This window comes from Bos grunniens, chromosome 15 (genome assembly GCF_055505025.1).
Source record: "Bos grunniens cultivar Pamir isolate PY7600 chromosome 15, Bosgru_T2T1.0, whole genome shotgun sequence".
Classification (NCBI taxonomy): domain Eukaryota; kingdom Metazoa; phylum Chordata; class Mammalia; order Artiodactyla; family Bovidae; genus Bos; species Bos grunniens.
Genome location: NC_141179.1, coordinates 83,695,440 through 83,720,449, shown reverse-complemented (window position 1 = coordinate 83,720,449; position 25,010 = coordinate 83,695,440). Strand labels below are relative to the sequence as shown.

Sequence of the window (25,010 nt, the reverse complement as noted above, 5' to 3'; positions counted from 1 at the left end):
AAGTGTTGATGGTGTGGAACTGGGTTGCTTGGCACAGAGAGAGTTAACTGGAGCTGTGTGCAATCTCATTTAACAAACTGTAGTGTTTCCCTCCCCCCCCCCCCCCCCCCCCCATGTACTATCCCTCCATCTTTTCGTCCTCCATCCTGAAATGCCACCGTCTTCCCACTTTCCAAGTTCTTTGGTTTGGGAAGTTCCCTCCAGTCCTTAAAGTCAGGGATCTCGCCTGTCTTTGCCACAGAGATCCCGGCTTGATCCCTTCCAGAGGGCGTCCGGTCCTGAGGACTCTTAGACCGTCGGTATTGCTGCGCCCACCACAGGCAGGCCCACCTTTGTCCTGAAAAAGTTCTGTGGCACTCTATCGTGCCAGCCCACTTAATTGTGCATAGCGCTTACCACCATCTGGAATTCTATTTGCTGGTTTATAAACCATCTCTCCCCTCTCTTACTCTACTCTGCAAGCCTGCTGGTAAGGACCTTGTATATTTGTTGCTGTTCATGTTATTTTCTGCTTATTTATTTTTTTAATCTTCGCATGCCCACAACCTCGGCGTTCAGAACGGTATTTGGCACATAGCATGATCTTAAATGGCGACTGCTTATTTTATTTTTTAATTTAAATTTATTTTGGTGACTGTTTAAAAAAGCGAAAGTTTTTACTGCACACTGCCTCCTGCCCACTTCTCTACCAAGTGGCATAGCTTCACGTTGACGTGTACTTTCTAACTTTCCAAGCCGTAAATTCTGAAGTTATTGCTACATTTTCCAGGTCTGCTACAAACTTTCAGATTAAAAGGTCATCGCGCCTCAGGCTGGAAAAGCAGGACCCGTTGTACCAGAAGTGGGGTTCGAACCCACGAGGATATAAATCCATTGGATCTTAAGTCCAACGCCTTAACCACTCGGCCATTCTGGTATCTGCCAAGTAAGTCTTATTTTTACGCAAATTGAGTCATATTAAGCTACTGCTAAGTTGTAAAACAATAAAACATTTTATTCCTTTTAAATTTTATTCCTGTTGTACAAGAACAACAAGGGAATGGGAGTGGGGAGGGGCCGCTCAGCAGCTTTCACCACGGCCTGTTAATTTCCTCAGGTCGAGTTAGCAGAGGCTCTGGAGCCACATCAAAGCGATGGGGAAGACTGAAGAGGCAGGACTCATCACAGCGAAGTGGGATGGGACCCTTCCCAACGTGGGCGAAGGTCGCTGGACTTGGTAGGTGATGTGTTTATCTCCCTCCGAACTCTTTCCTCATTTATCAAAAGAGAAGCGACTCTGGTGGGACTCGAACCCACAACCTTTGAATGCCTCCGTCTATCTAGAAGTCCAATGCGCTATCCATTGCGCCACAGAGCCCGGTGCTCAGGCCCCCTCCGCGCAGCTGACATCAAGGCAGAGCGGCGGCGTCTGGGGGCCGCCACGGGCGCATCCAGACCGGCTGTGTCCCGGACAAGTGGGGGCGCTCGTGTCGCCGAGGACAAGTGCGGACGGGACTTGCGGGGAGAGGTCTGAGGGCCATCTGAACGCTTCCCTCCGCGGCCGTCACCGGCCTCCACCCTCCGCCTCACTGTGCGGAGGAAAAAGTCTCTGCGCGCGGTTTCTGTATCCTATCCTGGCAGAGCTCTGCAGCGCGCGGTTCCATAGTGTAGCGGTTATCACGTCTGCTTTACACGCAGAAGGTCCTGGGTTCGAGCCCCAGTGGAACCACGAGGCGGGGGTCGCTCTCTTTTAGAAGCATTTTAAGTTGAGACTTCTTGGGGCCAGCCGCTGCTTGAGTTTTAACTCGGGAAGTGGCGACTGCGACTCCCAACGGGGCTTTGCCCCGAGCCCCAAGCGCAGACTCGCGCCGAGGTGCCCGTGCAGACGGGCCGCCGAGGCTGCCCCTTCGCGGCGTTTCTAGGAGCGTGCGGGCGGCCCCGCCCGGCTCAGGGCGTCGCACGCCATTGCGCCTGCGCGCTCGCGCCTGCCGGTGGGTCGGCCTCCGGGTCCCTGAGGGGGCCGCGGGCGTCGCGCGCCATTGCGCCTGCGCGTTCGCGCCCGCCAGTGGATCTGCTTCCGGGTCCCTGAGGAGGTCCGCGGGCCCTGCTCTGTCCACGCCTGCTTGGCCGCGAGGGACATCCCTACGGTCCCCTCCCTTGTTTGTTCATTACTTCGCGTCCGCTGACCTGTTGCTTCATTTAAGTTTACAGTACTTTTTGAAACATTGTGTGCTGATGGTCGTGGACTTGGGCAAACCCTGGGAGACAGTGAGGGACAGGGAGGCCCAGCGTGCTGCCGCCCCTGGGGTCGCAAAGAGTCGGAGACGACTGAGCGCTGAGCAGTAACACGCGGATGCTGGAGAAACCAAACCAGCCCCTCTGTTTTTACAGTGTTGTTTCCCCCGGTTAAGAATTTCTCTTTGACCAAATTGTAGCCGGCCCCTCTGAGCCCTTGTCTCAAATAGCCGGCTTATAAGGCTTGAAGAGACAGTAACACTAGTATTGCTTTTAATGAACTGTGGTGTTGGAGAAGACTCTTGAGAGTCCTTTGGACTGCAAGGAGATCCAAGCAGTCCATCCTAAAGGAAATCAGTCCTGAATATTCATTGGAAGGACTGATGCTGAAGCGGAAACTCTAATACTTTGGCCACCTGATGCGAAGAGCCGACTCATTGGAAAAGAGCCCGATGCTGGGAAAGATTGAAGGTGGGAGGAGAAGGGGACCACAGAGGATGAGATGGTTGGATGGCATCACCGACGTGATGGACATGGATTTGAGTAAACTCCGGGAGTTGGTGATGGACAGGAAGGCCTGGCGTGCTGCAGTCTATAGGGTCGCAAAGAGTCAGACACGACTGAACTGACTGAATTCAAGGCTGCAGCCCCTAAAATGGCCCGACTTTCAATTACAGAGTCTGCCTGAGAAAGCTGAAGGCTGCCGCCCCGTTCCGCCTTTACTGTTTGTACCAGACAGGAGCTGAATTTGCCCTCATTGCCTGTGTCTCCTGCATTAGGCGGGTTCTTTACCACTAGCACCACCCAGAGCCCCTCTTCGTAAAAGACTTATGATTATTGTACAAAAGGTAGCATGCCATAAGGACCTCTCCCCCGCCCCAGCAATATCCTAGAAGTCTTTCTATTTCCTTCTTAAGCCTTCACTCATCCTTTCACTTCATGGTTTGGGTATAGCCCAGTTCTTTAATCTGTGCCTTTTAATGAGCGATTACATTGTATTCAGTCTTACAGACCATGCTCTAGTGGGTTTCCTTATGTGTAGGTTTTGGAGTGGATCAGTCTGTAGAGTACTAATAGCAGAAATCTTGAATGGTCACTATTATCTGACCTATTTTACAGATGAGGAAGAGAAAGAACAGGGAAGTTAATTGATAGCCCAAGTCTCATAGTGCCCTAGACAGTCATGGTACACATCAGAGCAATGATTCCATTGAGCCCAACTCTTGCATCTTCCCGTGCATAAAAAAGGTGCGAAATTCATTAACTTGAGATGTCTCTTTAATTAGCAGTAATCTTTTGATATTTGACTTTTTGTTTTTCTTTTCAAAAAACTCTTACATCCTGGTCCTCTCCTCTTCGGAACAACCCTTCAGAGCTACCTGAGAGGCTGGACCCCAGCTTTAAGTCCTCAGTAAGTCCACGGAATAAAACATAATTCTTGATTCTTAGGTTGTGTGTCCTTGCACACCCCCCCCCCCCCCCCCATTCAACATGGGTTTTCAGGCCTCATCTCTGGAAATAAAAATCTGAGTTAAACTCTTACAGGTTTGCCAAAGGGAGGATTATGGAAAATGAATGTTTCCCTCTAGTGGTGAGAAAACATTATGAAACATTTTGCTCTGTAGACTCTGCTCCTATTGAAGAGGTTCTTTAGAAATATAGCACACCCCCACCCCCCACCCCGCTTCAAAAAAAAGAAGGAAAGAAATACAGCTTCCCAGGGTGGGAGATGTTGAACAGTTTAGTCAAAATACAAATACCCTGTGTTAGAACTCATATGTTAAACAATTGTTGTCAAGCAACATGTTCTTATCACACTGAAGGAAGAGAAACACATTTTTGTGAAAAATATTTTTTTTTTTTTAAAGCACAAACTTATTTAAAAGAACTTGGCTACACAGAAAGCTGGGGATCTTAGTTCCCCGGCCAGGGACCGAACCTGCACCCCTGACAGTGAAAGCTCAGAATCTTAACTGCTTAACTGCCAGGGAATTCCTTGGGAAAACAGATTTTAATGTATACTATGTCTCCAAAGTACCATAGTCTTTTAGGAACCCAGTAATTGATTAATTGGGTTTCTCTGGTGGCTCAGATGGTGAAGAATCTGCTTGCAATGCAGGAGACCTGGGCCCAATCCCTGGGTAGGGAAGATCCCCGGGAGAAGGGAATGGCTATCCACTCCAGTGTTCTTGCCTGGAGAAACCCATGGACAGGAACCTGGTGGGCTACAGCCCATAGGATCGCAAAGAGTTGGAAAGGACTGAGAGGCTAATACTTTCACTTTCTTTAAAATCAATTGTTTCTTAAAAGTAAATGTGTGGGTGTTTGTGTGTTTATGATTTTGTGTGTGTGTGTATTTGGAATCCTCAATTCACTGTCTCTAGAAAGTAAATATTAAATGCTGAGAAAAGGTATGAGGAAGGGAATTTTTTTTTTTTTTTTGTATAAAAATTGATTTACAAGGAACCAAATAGCTATTGGTGATAAAGCAACATACTGATTATGGGAGACTATGATTCTGTATTCTTTGGTTTGAGAGGAAGTTTGAATTGTTCTTGACTTTCTGTTGTTGTTCTTGATGTTTTTTCATGTGGGTTGCTGCTGCTGCTGCTAAGTCGCTTCAGTCGTGTCCGACTCTGTGCGACCCCAGAGACGGCAGCCCACTAGGCTCCCCTGTCCCTGGGATTCTCCAGGCAAGAGTACTGGAGTGGGGTGCCATCGCCTTCTCCATTCATGTGGATAGCTAGGTACAAAATTCAAAGCTATAGTCAGGAATCTGGTGAATGATTTTAATTATAGTCAGAAAGTAACAGTCACCCCAAAGAAGCAAATGTAGATTTTTTTAATGTAGAGTTTTAAAAGTCCAGGATCAGATATGAGTGTATGTGAATTTTGTCCATAGCTTCTGTCTTGTGTTGCCCATCACCTGGCTGAAGTATTTCACTTGTCTGTACCTGGGTCTCTCAGGTTACCTCTGACACCTGGGCTTGGACGTATCTCCCTCATGTGCACCCTCTGCAGTTGTCCTGTCCTGTATCTCTTCCCCCGTGAGATGACACCTGGAGCCATTGAGTGGGCCAGTAGACCACCTGAAGTTAATCACTAGTGAGACACTACTGAGAATGGGCCTGCAGATGCCCTTTCTACACCGTAACCACCAGAAGATGGCCATGGCCTTCCAGAAATGTATCTAACTTTTGTAGTGATGGTGAAACAGGAGGGAACTGGTTCCAAATCGGGAAAGGAGTACGTCAAGGCTGTATATTGTCACCCTGATTATTTAACTTGTATGCAGACTACATCATGCGAAATGCTGGGCTGGATGAAGCACAAGCTGGAATCAAGATTGCCAGGAGAAATAGCAATAACCTCAGATATGCAGATGACACCACCCTTATGGCAGAAAGCAAAGAAGAACTAAAGAGCCTCTTGATGAAAGTGAAAGAGGAGAGTGAAAAAGTTGGCTTAACACTCAACATTCAGAAAACTAGATCATGGCATCTGGTCCCATCACTTCATGGCAAATAGGTGGGGAAACAGTGGCTGACTTTATTTTTTTGGGCTCCAAAATCACTGGAGATTGTGACTGCAGCCATGAAATTAAAAGACACTTGCTCCTTGGAAGAAAAACTATGACCAACCTAGACAGCATATTAAAAAGTAGAGACATTACTTTGTGGACAAAGGTCCATCTAGTCAATGCATGCATGCTAAGTCACTTCAGTTGTGTCCAACTCTGTGCGACCCCATAGACAGCAGCCCACCAGGCTCCTCTGTCCCTGGGATTCTCCAGGCAAGAATACTGGAGTGGGTTGCCATTTCCTTCTCCACCATCTAGTCAAAGCTATGGTTTTTCCTGTAGTCATGTATGGATTGTAATACACTAGTATCTAAATGACATACCCACAGGCACCATGACAATTCTCCTAGAGGAGGAAATGGCAACCCACTCCAGTATTCTTGCCGGGATAATCCCAAGGACAGGGGAGCCTGGTGGGCTACAGTCTGACTGGTTGCAAACAGTCAGACACAACTGAGCACCATGTATCAGCATCATTGGTCTTTGATGGTTGGCCTCGGAATTGTCATGGTGACTGTGGGTATGTCATTTAGATGCTAGTGTATTACAATGAGTGCATAATGAGGCTCAAGGTCCACTGGAAGTCACATCTTCTGCCATCTTGGACCTAGTCGGTTCTAGCCAGTTTGTCATATCCTCAAGGCCTTGTCATTCATTTAAAGGCTGTGGCCTGCCCGCTTCCCTCCTCCAGGGGATCTTCCTGACCCAGGGGTCGAGCCTGCATGTCCTGCAGCTTCAACCTTGGCAGGCGGATTCTTTACCATTGTGCCACCTGGGAAGCTCAACACTCCAATAGAGGATAAATAGACGAGCTTGTTTCAGATGCCATCAAATCTTGCCTGAGGCAACAGGAGTAGTCAGACACGCATTTACCTGAGGTCAGATATCTCAGATCTAGCCTTGTCTCAGCTATTTATCAATGACAACAACTTTGATAAAATATGAACCACCTCAGCTTCTGTAAGGAAGACCCAGAGGTTTCCTTAGAAAAACGGAACTGACATCCTCAAAGTGGGCAATGGGGATTCTCCACAAAGGGCAGAGCGATGGAGTTTATAGGACGGACTCTGGTCCCTAAGGGTCATTTTACTAATTGTTGCTTGGGCTGCAGAAGGTACAGCCACACTCAAGAACTGAGAGGTAGTTTTCTTTCAGAGTTCATTTCCTCACCTGTAAAATGAGGTGCTTGAGTGATATAAACTTTGGAGTTCCTTTAAGATTACAGCATCAAGTCCCATTGCTTCATGGCAAAAAGAAGGGGAAAAAGTGGAAGTAGTGACAGATTTTATTTATTTGGGCTCCAAAATCACTGCAGACAGTGACTGCAGCCATGATATTAAAAAATGCTTGCTTCTTGGAAAGAAAGCTATGACAAACCTAAACAGCATATTAAAAAGCAGAGATATCGCTTTGTTGACAAAGGTCCATATGGTCAAAGCTATGGTTTTCCCAGTGGTCATGTAAGGATGTGAGAGCACCAAAGAATTGATGCTTTTGAACTGTGGTGTTGGAGAAGACTCTTGAGAGTCCCTTGGACTGCAAGGAGATCCAAACAGTCCATCCTAAAGGAAATCAACCCTGAATATTCATTGGAAGGACTGATGCTGAAACTGAAGCTCCAATACTTTGGCCACCTGATGGGAAGAGCCGACTCATTGGAAAAGACCCTGATGCTGGGAAAGATGGAAAGCAAAAGGAGAAGGGGGTGACAGAGGATGAGATGGTCTGATAACATCACTGACTCAATGGACATGAATTTGAGTAAACACTGGGAGATAGCGAAGCACAAGGAAGCCTGGTGTGCTGTAGTCATGGGGTCACAAAGAGTTGGACACAACTTAGCAACTGAACAACAACAACATCATGAGCTAATGGCTTTTGGATCTGAGACTTAAGTAGCAGAAAATCTCACCATGACAAATCCTTACTGAAACAATTATTTCAGACCATCTTCGTTAGAAGATTCTGCCATAGGGTAAAGATGGCCTCATCTGGCCTCACGATGGTCTATTGATAAGGGTCTTCTACTGTGTGTGAGAAAATACTTTTCAGTTCTGACTCTTCCATTCCAGACTGCATGGTATCTATTCCTTTTCAGAAGGTCCAAGTCTCTTCTTCAGTCTCTTCATGGCTGCCTTCATCTCCTGGTTCCTCAGGGTGTAGATCAGGGGGTTCAGGACAGGAATGATGACAGTGAAGGTGATGGAGACAGCTCTGTCCATGGGGAGGGCGGAGAAGGGCCGGGCGTAGACGTAGATGCAGGGCACGAAGTGCAGGGTGACCACCGTGATGTGGGCGGTGCAGGTGGAGATGGCTTTCCTCCTGCCCTCCCCAGAGTGAGACCTCAGCATCATCAGGATGACTGTGTAGGACACAAGAAGCAGGACGAACCACAGGGTGGTGACCAGGCCATTGTTGGAAATCATCAGGAGCTCAAGGACAGCAGTGTCTGTGCAGGCGAGTGTGAGCACCTGGGGGACATCGCAGTAGAAACCGTCCACAATGTTGGGTCCGCAGAAAGGGAGGGGGAGCAACAGGGAGATCTGCACGATGGAGTGGACGAAGCCCCCCGCCCAGGAGGCCACTATCAACCCAATGCACCGCCCCCGACTCATGATGGTCACGTAGTGCAGGGGCTTGGAGATGGCCACGTAGCGGTCAAAGGCCATCACTGAGAGAGAGAAGATGTCTGCGCCACCGAGGAGGTGGAAGAAAAACATCTGCGTGAGGCAGCCACGGAAGGAGATGGTCTTTCTCTCTGAAAGAAGGTCCACCAGGACCTTGGGGGCGGTGATGGAGGAGAAGCAGATGTCCAAGACGGAGAGGTTGCGGAGCAGGAAGTACATGGGGGTCTGGAGGCGAGACTCGAAGCTCACAGTGACCATGATGAGGAGGTTGCCCAACACGGTAGTTGTGTACACCAATGATAACAAAAGAAATAAGACCCGGCTCAGTTCTCGGGACTGGGTCAGTCCTTGAAAAATAAATTCTTTCACCCTGCTGTGATTTCCCTGCTCCATTGGGTCATGTTTTTTCTTCTTTCTCAACTTCCTGGAGAGAAGACAGAAAATGGAATACAGAAAACATATCATTAAAAACCAAAGGAGTATGAATTATATGACTGGACTGCCTTGGGTGTTACTTTTGCAGTTATTTTCCTTTTGGGGAAAGACGCCAACTGCCGTAGATGGTGTTTTTGAGTTATCTCAGAGCAAAACAAAGAGTGGGTTTTCAAAGGAGTATTTAGTTAAAACCTTTTCATACCATTCATGGGGTTCTTGAGGCAAAAATCCTGAAGTGGTTTGCCATTCCAGGGGTCTTCCAGTCATGGCACATAGCAGGGGGAAAGTGGAAGCAGTGACAAATTTTATTTTCTTGGCTCCAAAATCACTGCAGACAGGGACTGCAGCCATGAGATTAGAAGACGCTTGCTCCTTGGAAGGAAAGCTATGACAAACCTAGACAGCATATTAAAAAGCAGAGACATCACTTTGCTGACAAAGGTCTGTATAGTCAAAGCTATGGTTTTTCCAGTAGTCATGTACAGATGTGAGAGTTGGACCATTAAGAAAGCTGAGCAGGAGGAACTGATGCTTTCAAACTGTGGTGTTGGAGAAGACTCTTGAGAGTCGCTTGAACTGCAAGACAATCAAACCAAAGGAAATCAACACTGAATATTCACTGGAAGGACTGATGCTGAAGCTGAAGCTCAATAGTTTGGCCACCTGATTCGAAGAACCAACTCATTGGAAAAGACCCTGATGCTGAGAAAGACTGAAGGCGGGAGAAGAGGGCATCAGAGGATGAAATAGTTTGTTAGCATCACTGACTCAATCGACATGAATCTGAGTGAACTCCAGGAGACAGTGAAGGACAGGGGAGCCTGGCGTGCTGCAGTCCATGGGGTTGTGAAGAGTAGGACATGACTTAATGAGTGAACACCAACAAATTAATTAAAACACCTTAATTAGTATGTTATTCTTATTAAAAATTGTATGTCTCATCATTTTATTCTTGAAAAACCACTGAATGCTCTGAGAAGTGAAGAGACTAGCTTTGTTTTTGTTTTCAATGAACACTCACGCATCCAGTTGTTAGGAAGTGGGAAACACGCGGAGGGGACGGTATAACGCACAGTCTGTGGCTCTAACGCAAGCTCGTAGCCTCTCCTTCATTTTCTCCCACCGGAGACAATCTACTTGGCATAGTCTTGCTGGATCTTCATGATACCAGTGATCAGCACTAAATCAAGGCCAGAAAGACAGTTTCCATTTTACTTTCTACTTAGGACAAACAGCTTTGCAGCAGCTAAGACAATTTAATTGGGTGCATCTCTCTTTCTTTTTTTTCTTCTTTCCTTCCTTCCTTCTCCTCTTCCTTCTTCTTTTCCTTTTCAATCTCCCTTCTCTTTGGTGTCTTGCTTTCCTCTGATTTCTGTGGCCCAAGATCAGGACTTGGCAACTACAGTCTCTGCTTTTCATAATGCTGTTGCCAAAGACCTCACCATCCTGGCCCCTGGACCAGTGCTCTTCCTTCCTCAGTCTCCCTCCCTTTTGTCACCTACATTTGTGCGTCACTTCGGTATTTGTAGAGGCTTTAGTTTTGCACAAAGAGCAAAATGTTAGTATCACACCCTGCTATATTTAAAATGGGTAACCAAAAAGGACCCAGTGTACGGCGCAGGGAACTCTGCTCAGTGTGCTGTGGCAGCCTGGATGGGAGGGGCTTTGGGGGAGAATGGATTTTGCTGCGTGTGTGCGTGTGGCTGAGCCCCTTTGCTGTTCACCTGAAACTATCACAGCATTTTTAATTAGCTGTACCCCAATACAAAATAAAAAGTTCAAAAGAAAAAAAAAGATGTTAGTATCAGCAGACCTGAATTTGTGTGTGTGTGTGCAAATTTACTCTACTGAATGTGGCTGATCTACAGTGCATGTACATTTCTGCCGTGCAGCAAAGTGACTCAGTTACACACATATTCAGTCATTTGCATTATGGTTTATCACAGACTATTGAATATAGTTCCGTGTGCTGTACAGTAGGACCTGGTTGCTTCTCCATTCTGTGTATAATACGTTTGCATCCGATATTCCCAAACTCCTGATTCATCCCTCCCCACCCGCATCCTTGGCAAGCACAAGTCTGTTCTGTATGCAGCAGACCTGAATTTGAATGTAGATGCTGCCACTTAATTGGCAGATAACTCTTCATCATCAGTAAAACTGAGTATCATCGTGTTTGTTTTACAGGACTGTGGACCTTGAGGAGACTTGCTGAATACAGTCAACCTGAGGTGACACAGACCACATCTCCCCCATGTATAATACACTTAACATTTTGCAGGGTCAGTCGTTTATACATTTTTTTTTGAAAACACTGACAAAAATGCACTTTTATACTTCTGTTATAAAATATGGTTCTTTGAAATAATTGCAACTATTATCTAATCTAGCATCTCAAAAGCAGATATGTTCTGTACAATGAGATATTATTCAGTGATCACAGGAAATGAGGTACCAAGCCAGCAAAAGATGGGGATGAAACGTTATTCATAGTACTAAATGAAAGAAGCTGATCTGAAAAGGTGTTTACTGTATGATCTCACTATATGACAGTCTGGAAATGACAATATAATAAATCATAATTGAAAGATTATAACACAATTATAATAAAATATTAATGGCTGCTGGGGGCTGGGTGTGGAGGCTGGGAGGGATAAATAGGTGAGACACAGGGAATTTGAGGGGCATCCCTTGTGGCTCAGAGGGTAAAGAATCTGCCGGCCAATGCAGGAGACCTGAGTCAGTCCCTGGGTCAGGAAGATCCCCTGGAGAAGAGAATGCCAACCCACTCCAGTCTTCTTGCCTGGAGAATTCCATGGTCAGAGGAGCCTGGCAGGGTATAGTCCATGGGGTCGCAAAGAGTCAGACATGACTGAGCGAGTCACACACACACACGGGATTTTTAGGGCACTGAGCAACTCACACACACACACACACACACACACACACACACACACACGGGATTTTTAGGGCACTGAAGCTAATCTGTATGCCGCTCAGATTGCGGGTACACAGCACCGTGTAAACCCATAGAATGTACAACATCGAGTGGCGTTTAAGATCAGGGTCTCAAGCTTTCAGCGGGTCATGATCAGACTTTTCATGTGTGTGGAACACCTTCATCTTGCACAAGCACACATAACATTCTTGCTTTCCAGTATGTGGAAGGATTTGGGTCACACACTTGAATCAGTTACTGCCAGGGGAAATTCTACACTGAAGCCAAATTTGCACTCATGATTCAGGTTAGCTTAAAATATTATAAGTTGTTATTCTAAAGAGCTTTAAGAACACTCTAATTGTCATGCTATCATTGTTAGTGATACTTAAAGAATTTTCAGCAAATGCTTAAAAATCATTTAAATCATGCTTTTAGGAAATACGGCAGTTATTCAATACTAGGTCATTGAAGGGTAGATCTACTTTTTAAAAAACATTACTAAAATCATGCAAGTACTATACTCATCTTATGACATATGTTTTATTATTCTGTTATTATTGGCAGGAAAATGGAAATACTCAGCACTAAGTGAGTTAATGGATAAAAGTGAATATCCATTATCTTTTATGGATAAAACCCATAATCTGTTTTTATGATTAAGCTGTTAGCACTATTTGAACTATTGTTTTTTTATCAGAAAGAATAAGAATGTGGTAAGTGTCTATTTTCCTCCCTTTTTAAAAGTAATGCTAAAGTATCAGTATTGTAAACACATCTAGAATATGGAAAACTGATTGCAACCAATTTTCCTTTCCTCATACTAAATGATCATGTATGGCATGGAAAGGAAACTTAAAATTTCCTTTTTTCTTAACAAAAAGAGTTGGCCCTCATGCAAACAATGGATTTCAGTTAAGAATAATGTATCCATCCTGGTCTGTCAGTTTTTACCCAATGGAGCCCACTGTGGACAGTGGGAGTAATAGGGGCAACTGGGCTGGTAGTGGGCAATGGTAGTTGATGGGAGCTCTCTGTACATTTTGTCCAATTTTTCTGTAAATTTAAAATTGTTCTAAGAAATAAAATCTATTCCTCTGAACCTCCCCGCCCCAACACATATACCAAAGGATAAAACAATTTAGAACATTTCTACTTTGCAAAGGAACACAATTTTTAAAACGCTTATCACCGAGCTTCATTTGCTGATCCTAATTTGTTGCTGTTGTCCTGTTTCCAACCCTGTTTTAAAGAGAGTATTTAGAATGAATTCTAGTTTGGGTGTTAACAGGCATCAGTCTATTGTGATTTTACCAACAAAAAAAAATATCCTTTGCACCTTTTTTCTTTTTTTAAAATCAGCTTTGTTGAGGTGTAACTTACTTGCAATGAACTACTACACACATTTAAAGGTTTGATGAGCTTTGACATATACATACACCCATGAAACTATCACTAAATTAGGATAAGGAACATCTCCCTCAGCCTGAAGTTCGCTTGTGCCCCTGAGAACTGCGGAATTTTGGCACCTAAGGACTCTGTCCAAACCTGCAAAAGAGATGACCAGACCACCACATGGCCTCTGGAGACACAGGACAGTGTCCTTAGGATGACCCCAGGCCCTCATTTAAAATGCCTGCCTGGGAAAGCACAAAGCTGCCAGGAGAATTTACTGTTTGTTCCAGCCAACATCAGAGGTGGCCCCCGATCTCCCTTGCTTAGAGCATTTACGGACCAGTCCTGGCAAATGTCGGAGAAGACAATGGCAACCCACTCCAGTACTCTTGCCTGGAAAATCCCATGGACGGAGGAGCCTGGTAGGCTGTAGTCCATGGGGTCACGAAGAGTCTGACACTTACTGAACGACTTCACTTTCACTTTTCACTTTTGTGCATTGGAGAAGGAAATGGCAACCCACTCCAGTGTTCTTGCCTGGAGAATCCCAGGGACAGCGGAGCCTGGTGGGCTGCCGTCTATGGGGTCGCACAGAGTCGGACGCGACTGAAGCGACTTAGCAGCAGCAGCAGCCTGGCAACTGTGATGTGTATCTCTTGCAACTTACAAGCGTCTCTTTCAAGGACCAAGAGCCATTTCCTTGAATGTGATCATGATGAAGGAAGGAGCCTCTGTCTCCCAGTCTGTGTAGGGGGTGACTTACATAAATGCCGCTGGCAGACAAGCCTGACTGCACTGGCACCGACCACCGCTGCCACTTTCTGCTTTTTCGACTCTGCCGAGCCCTAGCTTGTCCCCCTCCTTTGCGCCCTCTTTGATCACTCTGGGCAAATGGGCGCGGAGCTCAGTCCTTTCACTGCTGCTCTCACGGACGTCGGGCTGTGTTCACCTCTGACACTTCTTTTTACTTCTTTCTGTGTCCTTCCCACTTTGAAGCCATCCTTTTGTTCTGCTGTTGCTGTTGCTCAGTCGCTCAGTTGTGTCTGACTCTTTGTGACCCCATGGACTGCAGCATGCCAGGCCTCCCTGTCCTTCACTGTCTCCCAGAGTTTACTCAAACTTATGTCCATGGAGTCAGTGATGCCATCCAGCCATCTCATCCTCTGTCGTCCCCTTCTCCTCTAGCCTTCAACCTTTCCCAGCATCAGGGTCTTTCCCAGTGAGTCAGCTCTTCACATCAGGCGGCCAAAGTATTGGAGCTTCAGCTTCAGTTAACGACTCAGATCTTTGGATCCCACTGTACTTTATGTCTTTGGATCCCACTGTACTTTATGTCTTTGGATCCCACTGTACTTTATGTGTCATTTTCTCATCAGAACAGAACTTCACGTTGTGAACTTTCCTCCTATTCTCTTTCCTTTGAAGGCCAAGCCAAGCAAAGCTAATTTTCTTGGCTTACTCCCAGTGACCTACGAATCCATCAATAACTCCCCAAAGATTTCATCCCCTTCAAATGCTTTCTGTTTTTAAAAGGGCCACTTATTTTTTTTTCCAGAGTAAATATTTTAAAAGATTTTTGAAATAAAGTGATCAGAACATAGGCAGCTTTTTAGTTTTTTAGATAACGCACAGAGGATTTATTTTTTTAAATTTTAAACTACAGTGGGAAGTATTGTGGCTCAGAAAGAAGATACCAGCTTGGGAGATTTGAACTCTGAGGACTTCATGAAGCCACAGTGGAAGTTTTAAAGGCGTCTAAACTCCAGGATGTGTAGTCTTTTCATGCGTGAAACGGGAGAACACGCTGCCTCGAGTCCCTTTGTAAGCGGGCAAGGTCTGCCCGGCATTACACAATATTAAATGGATCCATCGGGCCAGGTGATTTCCAGACCTTTGCAGCTTTTAAAAAAAAAAAATTCTTTTCATTTTTTTAAAAAATTAGAAATATTTTTGACTGCACCGTGCAACATGTGGGGGCTTAGTTCCTGACCAAGGACAAGCCTGTGCCCCTTGCATGGAAGTGTAGTCTTAACCAGTGGACTTCCAGGTAAGTCCTTTGGAACTTTTTAAAAATAAATATATATTAAATTATTTTTTGTTTAAGTATAGTTGACTTATCATGTTAGTTTCAAGAGTATAGCAAAGTGCTTCAGTTTTATATATACATGTATGTAAATATCTATATTCTTTAAAAATATTTGTTTCCATTATAGCATTATAGTTTATTACAAGATATCAAATATAGTTTCCTGTGCTATATAGTAAATTCTTGTTTATCTATTTTAATATATGACAGGGTGCATTTGTTAAACCCAATTTATTCCCACCCCCTACCCCTGCTCTAGACCTTTGGAGCTTTAATTCTCGATTGTTTTAAATAGTGTTGCCCTCAATTATCTTGTGATGAGTCTAAGATTGTATTCTGTCTATTGCTTACCAGCATTTGAATCTCAGTTAACCTATAAATCTCAAGTGTGTCTTGGAAGTTAACTGATGGCTGATTGGTAGCAAGAAATGCCAGGGGCAGTTCGTCCTAGTCGTGAGAAGAATGGGCTTTGAAACCCAAAGGCACAAGATTCTGTGCAGGAGGGAGTGGTCAAAGTGATCATTGATCCAACTGAAAAATGCTGAAAATGCTGCTCCTCCCTCCACAGGGCATTTGCCCAGCTAAGAGTAAAGGCGGAAAGGGGAAGACAGATGAGAGCCTCTGTGTATGTGTGTCTGTTTGCAACAGGAGAGAAGGAAAGAAAGCAGAACATTACTGTTTATGTTTGCTTTATTTTTTGCTTTTGGCAAGAACGAGTTCAAGACCCCAAGAATTTCTTTAGAAGTAGGTCCAGGGACCAGTCGAGAGGGCAGCATTGACATACACACCACTATGCGTAAAATAGACAGCTAGCGGGGCTGCTGTGCAGCGCGAGGGCTCAGCGCGGCGCTCCGTGCGGACCTGGAGCGTGGGGTGGGAGGGGATGTATGCCCACACGCGGAGGGTTCACTTTGCTGTACTGTGGACACTAACGCAACATTGTAATTATGTTTCAATTAAAAAAACGAATGTACTGCTCACAAAAGAAACCCTCATAAAAGCAAAGTGATAACTTCTAAAGGGAATATTTTAATCTACATAATAAAGTTTAAAAAGAATAATAATAGTAATAAAGGGCCAGAGAAACCCATTCTGATAAAACAGGCTAGGGAATTCCCCGGCCGTCCTGTGATTAGGACTCGGTGGTTTCACTGATGGGGCCTGGGTCCGAACCCTGGTCAGGAACCTAAAGATCCTGCGAGCTGAATGGCTCAGCTGAAATGCAAAACAACAGTAGCAACCAAACAGCAACATCCCCCCAACCAAAACAGGCTTAAGGAACGTCATGGAACCCCCAACTTGAGGGACTCCTCACCCCCTCAATTGTCCACCAAGCGTGTGCCCCTTGGGGCCCTCTTGACAAGCTGACCTCTCTCTGCTCCTCAAGGACCCTTCCGAATACTGAAGGGCTAATTGCGCTGCGTCTCTGAAGTTTTGAGCTTTAACGTCCAGCATCCTCTACCTTTCAGGAGCATTATTAACATTCAAAGTATTTCTGAAATCCACAATAAGATTTTCCAAGCTGGTAGTGCATGCGCACACAGGCACAGACGTACACTCAGACACACAGGCCCGCACCCCAAAGCCCCCAAATAGAGCCACTTAGAGCCCCTGACCTCTAACTCCTACCTGAGAAGTAGTGCTGGCCGTCCGGCGGCATACGCTGATCTTAGGAGTCATGGATGCTCATCAACAGTCCCCTTTAAGGCGGACGTGCAGCTGGGGGTTGGCCGCACTGTATCTTCTCTCCTGCTACCGAAGGCACATGGCGGGCTCCAAGAATCGCCTCCGCGTCGTCCTGCCACCCAGCCGCAGGTGTGGCTGCCCCGAGTGCCAGTCCCTCGGCTCCGGGTGTGCTTCCAGATGTGATTGTTGAACTTGAGTGGCCAGACTTTCCTAATGGGATGCCGTTCCCTTGAGTCTTATTAAGAAATTGAACACGTGCCAGAAAAGGTATGCGAACGCGCACATCTTGGTTTTGAAATTCTCCTAGTGCGGGGGAGGAGTGACTTCTCTTCGATTTCTGATTAGAACCCGAGGATCTTTGCCTGAAGGGCTCACGGGGACAGACAGGATTCTGTCTCCTTAAGAGATGGAACTCAGGGAAAATGAACAGAACTCCCAGGAGAGTGTGTGCAGCCTGTTTCATTTCTTTCTTTTTTTTTAAGGCAGGTAGTTTGCTTGTTGTCCTGATAGTATACATGATCAGATGCATCATAGAGACTTGGAGATGCGTTTTTTCTTGTTTTCCCCCAAACTTCTCATACAAAGAAGGCAAGTAAACAGACAAAGGATGGGTTGGTACCATTCATCTCTAAATATTTACTGTCTCCCTTGTTCCAGGCCCTATGAGCCCCAAAACTCCATTTCCCCCCTCCTCTTATTTTCAATATCATTTTTGAAACCTTGTCTCTCACCATATACCCATGGCTTGTCTCACTTGGATATAGGGCACACCTACAACTCAAAACGTCTAAAATAGATCTGATCATTGCTCTCAAGAACTAAGTACTTCCGGCACTTCCCTGGTGGCCCAGTGGCTAAGACTCTGTGCTCCCAAAGCAGGGGGCCCAGGTTCAATCCTTGGTCAGGGGATTGGATTCCACATGCAGCAACTAATTCTTTGCACGCCACAACCAAAGATCCTGCATGTTGCAATGAAGACCTAGGACAGCCAAATAAATAACAAATATTTTTAAAGAACTAGGACTTCCTTGGTGGTCCAGCGGTTAAGAATCTGCCTGCTAATGCAGGGGATCTGGGTTCCATCCCGGATTTGGGAAGATTCCACAGGCTGTGGGGAGCTAAGCCCGTGGGCCAAAGTACTGAAGCCCCGGAGTCCGTGCTCTGCAACAGGAGAAGACACAGCAGTGAGCAGTCTGTGCGCCACAGCTGGAGAGTAGTCTCGACCTTCCGCAGTAGAGAAAGGCCGAGCACAGCAGTGAAGACCCCGTGTAGCCAAAAAAAAAAAAAGAACACCTCAATCCTTCTTTCGGTATACCTGGCACTGTTATTCTCCTTGTCACAAGGACTCAGTATCTCTGAAATACCTCTGATACTTCCTTTTACCCTTTTTTTTTTTTTTTGGCAGGGAGGTCTTTTGTAACTCTTCCTGAATCAATTGCTTTTAGGTTTCTTTCATCATTTGCAATCATTTTTTCCTAGTTTATTTGGAGAGCTTGTCAGTTCCTGCTCTAATATTCATGCTCTTGTGCCATCCCCTTGCCTTGTGTGTGGACTGGACTTAATTAACTTGCTTCTAAAGATGAGACGTTGACAAAAATGATAGCCTGCCCCTTTCCAGATCAGGCTATAAGAGCCCGTGACTTCTGTCTTGCTGACCCCCACTTTTCCTCCTTGTTTGTGCACTCTGGTGAAGTAAGGTGCCCTGTGAGAGAGGCCCTGGAGGGTTAGAACCTGGGGATAACCTCCAGCCACAGCCAGGAAGGAACTGCAGCCCCCAGGCCAATGGCTCACGATATGAGTGAGCTTGGAAGCCGACCCTTCCCTAGTCGAAACTTGAGATGAGACTGCAGCTCTCAGCTCATGCCTTGACTGCGGCCTTGTGAGAGGTTCTATGCAGAAGATGTAGCTAAGCTGTGCCCGGATATCCCCAACTCACACAAACTGTGACTTAAGAAATGTGTGTGGGACTTCCCTGGGTACAGGGGGTGGGAATACCTACCATTGCAGGGGACACGGGTTCTGTCCCTGGTCGGGGAAGATGCTATGTGCCACAGAGCAAGTAAGCCTGTGGGCCACAGCTGCTGAACCCACACTCTGGAGCCCTCAGGCCTCAGCGACTGTGCCTGCTTGCTGCCACTGCTGAAGCCCGTGAGCCCACAACAAGAGCAGCTGCCACAAAGGTGGGAAGGCCGCCCGCTGCAGCTAGAGAAAGCCCATGTGCAGAAACGAAGACCCAGCACAGCCATAAATAGATAAATAAAAAGAAACGGGTGCTGTTTTAAGCCACTAAGTTTTGGGTAATGGGTTGTACAGCAATAGCTCACTAACATCGTACTGAGCTGACAGTCTGTTATCGAGTAAGAGCCATGTGGACAACACTCTCTTCCAGACTCGAAAGACAAGTTACGCAACAGTATCGACAGCAGAACTCTGCAGATCCGTCCAGGGTAGAGTTTTGTGGCCGGAATCTCACGGTTGCTTCAGTATAGTCTCTGTGGTGCTGACCCCATTAGCATCTTGGAAACTAAGCTGAAGCAACCTGACTCTTCTTTGAATTTTTCAAAGACATCCAGAATGACAGGATCACCCCTGAATTAACCCATCCGTGTATATAGATACATTTATTTGCTTATGAAAAATATCATGGGAGTTTAAAAAATCAATGTTTCTGGGGTAGGAAAAAACATCACAAATGATAGGGCCAAATATATGGAATGTATGTAGAATAAACTAGAATCAGCTCAATATCTAATTGTTCCTTAAGAAAATGTCTCTACTTGGAGAAAAAATATGTATATATATTGATCCAAGTAAGTATTTGATGTCATGGTGACAGACAAGTAAATTTAACGGTCTTCTGAGTTCAGCTGCTTTTCCTCACTGTTTTATGAGGTTGTTTTGCATGTTGCAAATGGTCCAAGTCAGCTTCGTGAACAACTTTTGTAGGTTACAGTCTTTCGTGGGGTCCTACACTTGGGAACAGGCTTCCCTGGTAGCTCAGCTGGTAAGGAATCTGCTTGCAATGCAGGAGACCCCAGTTCGATACCTGGGTTAGGAAGATCCCCTGGAGGAGGGCATGGCAACTCAGTCTAGTATTCTTGCCTGGAGAACCCCCATGGATAGAGGAGCGTGGGGGGCTGCAGTCCATGGGGTTGAAAAGAGTTGGACAGGGCTGAGCGACGCACGCACACTTGGGAACACAGACTCTGATGGTATAGATCTTTGATTATTTAAAGTTTTGCCCAGTCATAACAGTTTTGCTCAAGGTAAAGTCAACAGAGAAGTAGGGGGAAAAAAAAGACACCTTTGTGAAAAGTATAGAGGAGCTGGAGAACAATGGTACCAGAGTAAAGATGGAACCAGGCAGTAAAGGAGGGTTTACTCTACAGATGGATCCAACTGAAGACAAGTTATGTCTTTACTGGGACTTTGATGCTTGGAGGAAGAATGTCTAATATTGGAAAATAATTCAGAGCATATTTGAGTGGTGGAAGAGAACAGAGCGCTGGAAAGGACGGTAAGAAGACGACGCCCATCTCTATAGCAGCCTCTGTATCAATAAATGTCGGCTTACAACAGGCATTCCCGGGGGCGCTGCTGGTCGGGAATCTGCCGGCCAATGCAGGAGACGCTGCTTCAGTCCCTGGGTCAGGAAAGTTAGATTTCTTCATCTCCTGTCTCTTTCACTTCAGCGTGGTTCTCTGTGCGTTCCAAGTGTGCAGTACTCCTTCCAGCAAACATTTCTATGTATAAAGAGACTCCTTAACACAATGTTCTAGTCCCTGTACTCTGATCCGATCGTGATTTCTTAGCCGTGAGTCATAAATGCCAAAGAGATTTCTATCGCTCACTGTTTTTCATGATCTCACCTCTTCTTTCTGGGTGCAGAGCTGGATTACATTCCCAACTCCCTTGCAATTAGTTGGGGCTGTAGGACTAAAGGCTGGAATACAGTCCACTTTCAGGACTGGCTCAAATGGACCCCTCTCCTGTGTATGCATATATATTTGGTCACATGAAGCAGCTTTCAGGATCTTAGCTCCCCGACCAGGGATTGAATGACAAGACTGCCAGAGAAGTCCCTAATATTTATCTTTGAATTCTGGTATTATCTTGTCCTCATAGACGCTAAACCCTTTCTGAATGCCCTAGCTGTTTCTTCAGTCTCTGCATGGCTGCCTTCATCTCCTGGTTCCTCAGGGTGTAGATCAGGGGGTTCAGCAGAGGGGAGATGACAGTGAAGGTCACAGAGACGGCCTTATCGGTGGGGAGGGCGGTGAAGGGCCGGGCGTAGACGTAGATGCAGGGCACGAAGTGCAGGGTGACCACCGTGATGTGGGCGGTGCAGGTGGAGATGGCTTTCCTCCTGCCCTCCCCGGAGTGGGACCTCAGCATCGTCAGAATGACTGTGTAGGAGACGAGGAGAAAGAAGAATATGAACCAACTGACTAATCCATTGCTGGAAATCGTCAGGAGCTCCAGAGAGGAGGTGTCCGTGCAGGCGAGTGTGAGGACCTGGGGGACGTCGCAGTAGAAAGTGTCCAGGACGTTGGGTCCGCAGAAGGGGAGGGGGAGCAGCAGGGAGATCTGCACGATGGAGTGGACGAAGCCCCCTGCCCAGGAGGCCACGATGAGGGCAGTGCACCGCCCCCGACTCATGACCGTCAGATAGTGGAGGGGTCTTGAGATGGCCACGTAGCGGTCAAAGGCCATCACCGAGAGGGAAAACACATCCGCTCCCCCGAGCAGGTGAAAGAAGAACATCTGAGAGACACAGCCACTGAAGGAGATGGTCTTCCTCTCTGAGAGCAGGTCAGCCAGGACCTTAGGAGCTGTGATGGAGGAAAAGCAGATGTCAAGAACTGACAGGTTACGGAGCAGGAAGTACATGGGGGTGTGGAGACGCGATTCCCGGGTCACCGTAACCATGATGAGGAGGTTTCCCAGAAGAGTCGTCATGTAAACCAGAAACAAAAAGACGAACAAGACCCAGCTGAGCTCTCGAGACTGGGTAATGCCCAGGAAAATAAATTCTTTCACCCTGGTATAGTTTCCCTGATCCGTGGCGTCACAGACTATTTTCCAAGTACATCTCTGGAAGAAATAACAGCACAGTTAGAGGATGTATTAAGAGATCTACCCTTGGCTTTTCTGTCGCTTGCGTTTTGCTGTTGGCCTGGGAGGTTCTTTATTTTCTGGGCAGGCTCTGTGCCTGCAATTCTGTACGCCATCGTGAGGGAGAAGGTGACCCAGGTTTCTGACGGGAGTCGTTCAAGCAGGTCGGTTCTATCACTGTGGCCACTGAGACACAGGTGACCGCTGTGGGGACCTCTTCAGTTCTCCATGTACTGTAGCAAGTGACACTTGCCGCGATGAAGAGCAAGCATGCGCTGTAGGACGCGCAAAGAAAAGACGCCACTATGAGAATTAAAAGAACTCTGAAATGGAAGAAGACACAAGACTTAGAGCTGAGAAAAGACCGACCTCCGGAGTATGTAAACAACTTCTGCAAGTCAGGAGAAGAAGGCAGATGAGCAAAGCAGAAAATGGCCAAAGACAGGAACCAAAACTTCACCAAAGGGCTTTTCCTGGTGGCTCCGTGGTGAGGAACCTGCCTGCTAGTGCAGGAGACATGGGTTTGATCTCTGGTCGGGGAAGATCCCGCTCGCCGTAAAGCAACTAAGCCAGTGAGCCCCACGTATCGAGCCTGTGCTCCAGAGCCGGGGAGCCGCAATTACGGAGCCCGAGCACCCTAGAGCCCAGTGCTCCGCGGCCGGAGAAGCCGCCGCCAGGAGGAGCCCGCACACCACAGCTAGAGAGGAGTTCCTGCTCTCTGCAGCTAGAAAGAGTCTGCACAGCAGGGAAGACCCAGCATGGCTGAAATAATAGATGCACATTTAGGAGAAAAAAATTCACAACAGAGTATCGAAAAGCGGATTCAGCTTCATTAATTACCAGGGAAATGCGAATTAAAATCACAGCAAGAAACTGCTGTGCATACACAAAATGGCTAGGTTAGAAAAGAGGAAAAGTATCAAGTGATGGTGAAGCTATGAGACAGTTGGAACCCTGCTGGTGGGGTGTCAAATAACCATTTTGCTGTTTGATTATATCTGCTAATACTAATACCTATATCTTTGCTGCTAAGTCACTTCAGTCGTGTCCGACTCTGTGCGACCCCAGAGATGGCAGCCCCCCAGGCTCCCCCATCCCTGGGATTCTCCAGGCAAGAACACTAGAGTGGGTTGCCATTTCCTTCTACGATGCATGAAAGGGAAAAGTGAAAGTGAAGTCACTCAGTCGTGTCCGACTCTTAGCGACCCCATGGACTGCAGCCTACCAGGCTCCTCCATCCATGGGATTTCCAGGCAAGAGTACTGGAGTGGGGTGCCATTGCCTTCTCCGATATCTTTATTAGCTATTATTTTAAGATGGAGATCTATATGTATCTCTCTGTCATCCATCTACCTATCTCCATCTTAAGAACAATCTGTTGTTCTATGTGTCCACTGGAAGACACAGCCTAGAATGTTCATAGCACTGTTTGTAATTGCCTCAAACTGCAGAATGGCACAAATACCCGCTAACAGTAGGAAAGATAAACTGTTAAATCCACACACTGCTACGTAGCAATGGGGAAGATCTCACTACATGTAACAACATCCACGAATCTCACGAATACGTGGAGCCAAATGATCCAGGCACAAAAGATACACACACTCCCGTGTTGTTCACATAAAGAACCGAGGTGTGCAAAACTAAAGGGAGCGTGAGGGAGGCTTTTGAGGTGCTGAGAATGTTATGTTTCTTTGATCTGGGTACTTGTTGCAAAGATGTATTCAGCTTGTGTGGAAGTTCATCAGACTCTAGGCTTATGTACATTTTTCTATATGTATGTACATCGTACTTCAGTAAAGTGTTAAAAAATATAAACGTGGTAATGACTTTATAATATTTTAGCCTCATGTGTAAAGGCTGCATTTCATTTCAAGGAAAATTTAATTGACTACTCGGGATGATTCCCTGGAGAAGGAAATGGCAACCTGCTCCGGTATTTTTGCCTGGGAAACGCCAAGGACAGAGGAGCCTGGTGGGCTACACACAGTCCAGGGGTCACGAAAGAGTAGGACCTGCCTTAGTGACTGAACAACAACATTTTCATAATTATTATTTTATAACAAATAAAGCCTTTATCAAGTAGAACATGAAAATTGTCTTGTCTTTGCCTTGTTTATTTACTTTAGGTCCTCCCAGAGTCTTGCCTCGTGCAGTGGCCCTGCTGTGGCTTTTTCTCTGATTCCGGTTTTAATTCCTCACACCCCCATCCCCACTCCTTTTGCTTTTCCAATCTCAGAAAGTCTTATAAGGTAGTCGCTCAGTCGTGTCCGACTCTTTGCAAGCCCGTGGACTGCAGCCTGCCAGCCTCCTCTGTCCATGGAAATCTCTAGGCAAGAATACTGAAGTGGGTTGCCATTTCCGTCTCCAAATCTTAGGAAAAGATCCTTTAAAGAGCACAGTTCCCCAGGCAGCATTCTCCTTTTATTCACACAGAAAAATAAGAGAAGAGCCCCCTTTTCATTTCATTGCTGTTAGTGCTTGTTGTTTATGTCAACAACATGGAGTGATGAGAATAATGTTATTGTGGTAAGAATAAATGTTCAGAATCATGAATACAGAAAATTTTGGCTCTCAGGAATCCTAATATTCCCCACACTAACTACTTACCATAACCAATGGAGAAATCATCCTCAAAGTCTTTGGTTAATCCGGAACGTAGAAGTATTTTAATTGACGACAGCATCTTATTCTAGAATCTTTCTTTCGGATACTGGAGTGATAAGTGAATGGTTTTCAAATCTGCTCAGGAAACCACTGTGACAAGATTAAAAGCTTCTGCGTCAACTGTTCTCCCTTCCTTCTTGCTCCTGTTTTTCTTCTCTATTTCTGTTTTCTTTCCTTTCTTTATATACCATTTCTAGGGTTCTCTAGAAACCTAATACAGAACCAATAAGATCTGTATTTATATCTGTATCCATCACATATATGGAG

The 25,010-nt window shown here is 46.1% G+C and overlaps 2 protein-coding genes, 1 long non-coding RNA gene and 3 other non-coding genes across 6 annotated transcripts; 2 read left to right on the top strand and 4 right to left on the bottom strand.

The window, feature by feature from the left end:
• The first annotated feature begins 108 nt into the window (after positions 1–108).
• Positions 109–11,457, top strand: LOC147358876 (uncharacterized). The gene is made up of 4 exons (XR_015142446.1): positions 109–469; positions 770–925; positions 1,097–1,216; positions 11,044–11,457. It is a non-coding gene; the product is annotated as an uncharacterized LOC147358876 (long non-coding RNA).
• TRNAL-UAA (transfer RNA leucine (anticodon UAA)) lies at positions 834–916 on the bottom strand. Its single transcript has one exon. It is a non-coding gene; the product is annotated as a tRNA-Leu (tRNA).
• Positions 1,272–1,357, bottom strand: TRNAR-UCU (transfer RNA arginine (anticodon UCU)). The gene is given in 2 exon segments: positions 1,272–1,307; positions 1,321–1,357. It is a non-coding gene; the product is annotated as a tRNA-Arg (tRNA).
• On the top strand, positions 1,636–1,708 carry TRNAV-UAC (transfer RNA valine (anticodon UAC)). Its single transcript has one exon. It is a non-coding gene; the product is annotated as a tRNA-Val (tRNA).
• Positions 7,062–17,311, bottom strand: LOC147358875 (olfactory receptor 4D9-like). The gene is made up of 2 exons (XM_086341848.1): positions 16,905–17,311; positions 7,062–8,845 (listed from the first exon to the last, which is right to left on the bottom strand). Exon 2 carries the CDS (start codon positions 8,812–8,814, stop codon positions 7,879–7,881), a length of 936 nt encoding a protein of 311 aa, XP_086197974.1. The 5' UTR covers positions 8,815–8,845; positions 16,905–17,311; the 3' UTR covers positions 7,062–7,878.
• Positions 17,312–18,928: 1,617 nt separating this feature from the next.
• On the bottom strand, positions 18,929–22,866 carry LOC147358874 (olfactory receptor 4D9). The gene has a single exon (XM_086341849.1). The coding sequence runs from the start codon at positions 21,918–21,920 to the stop codon at positions 21,090–21,092; it is 831 nt and encodes a 276-aa protein (XP_086197975.1). The 5' UTR covers positions 21,921–22,866; the 3' UTR covers positions 18,929–21,089.
• Positions 22,867–25,010: the final 2,144 nt, after the last annotated feature.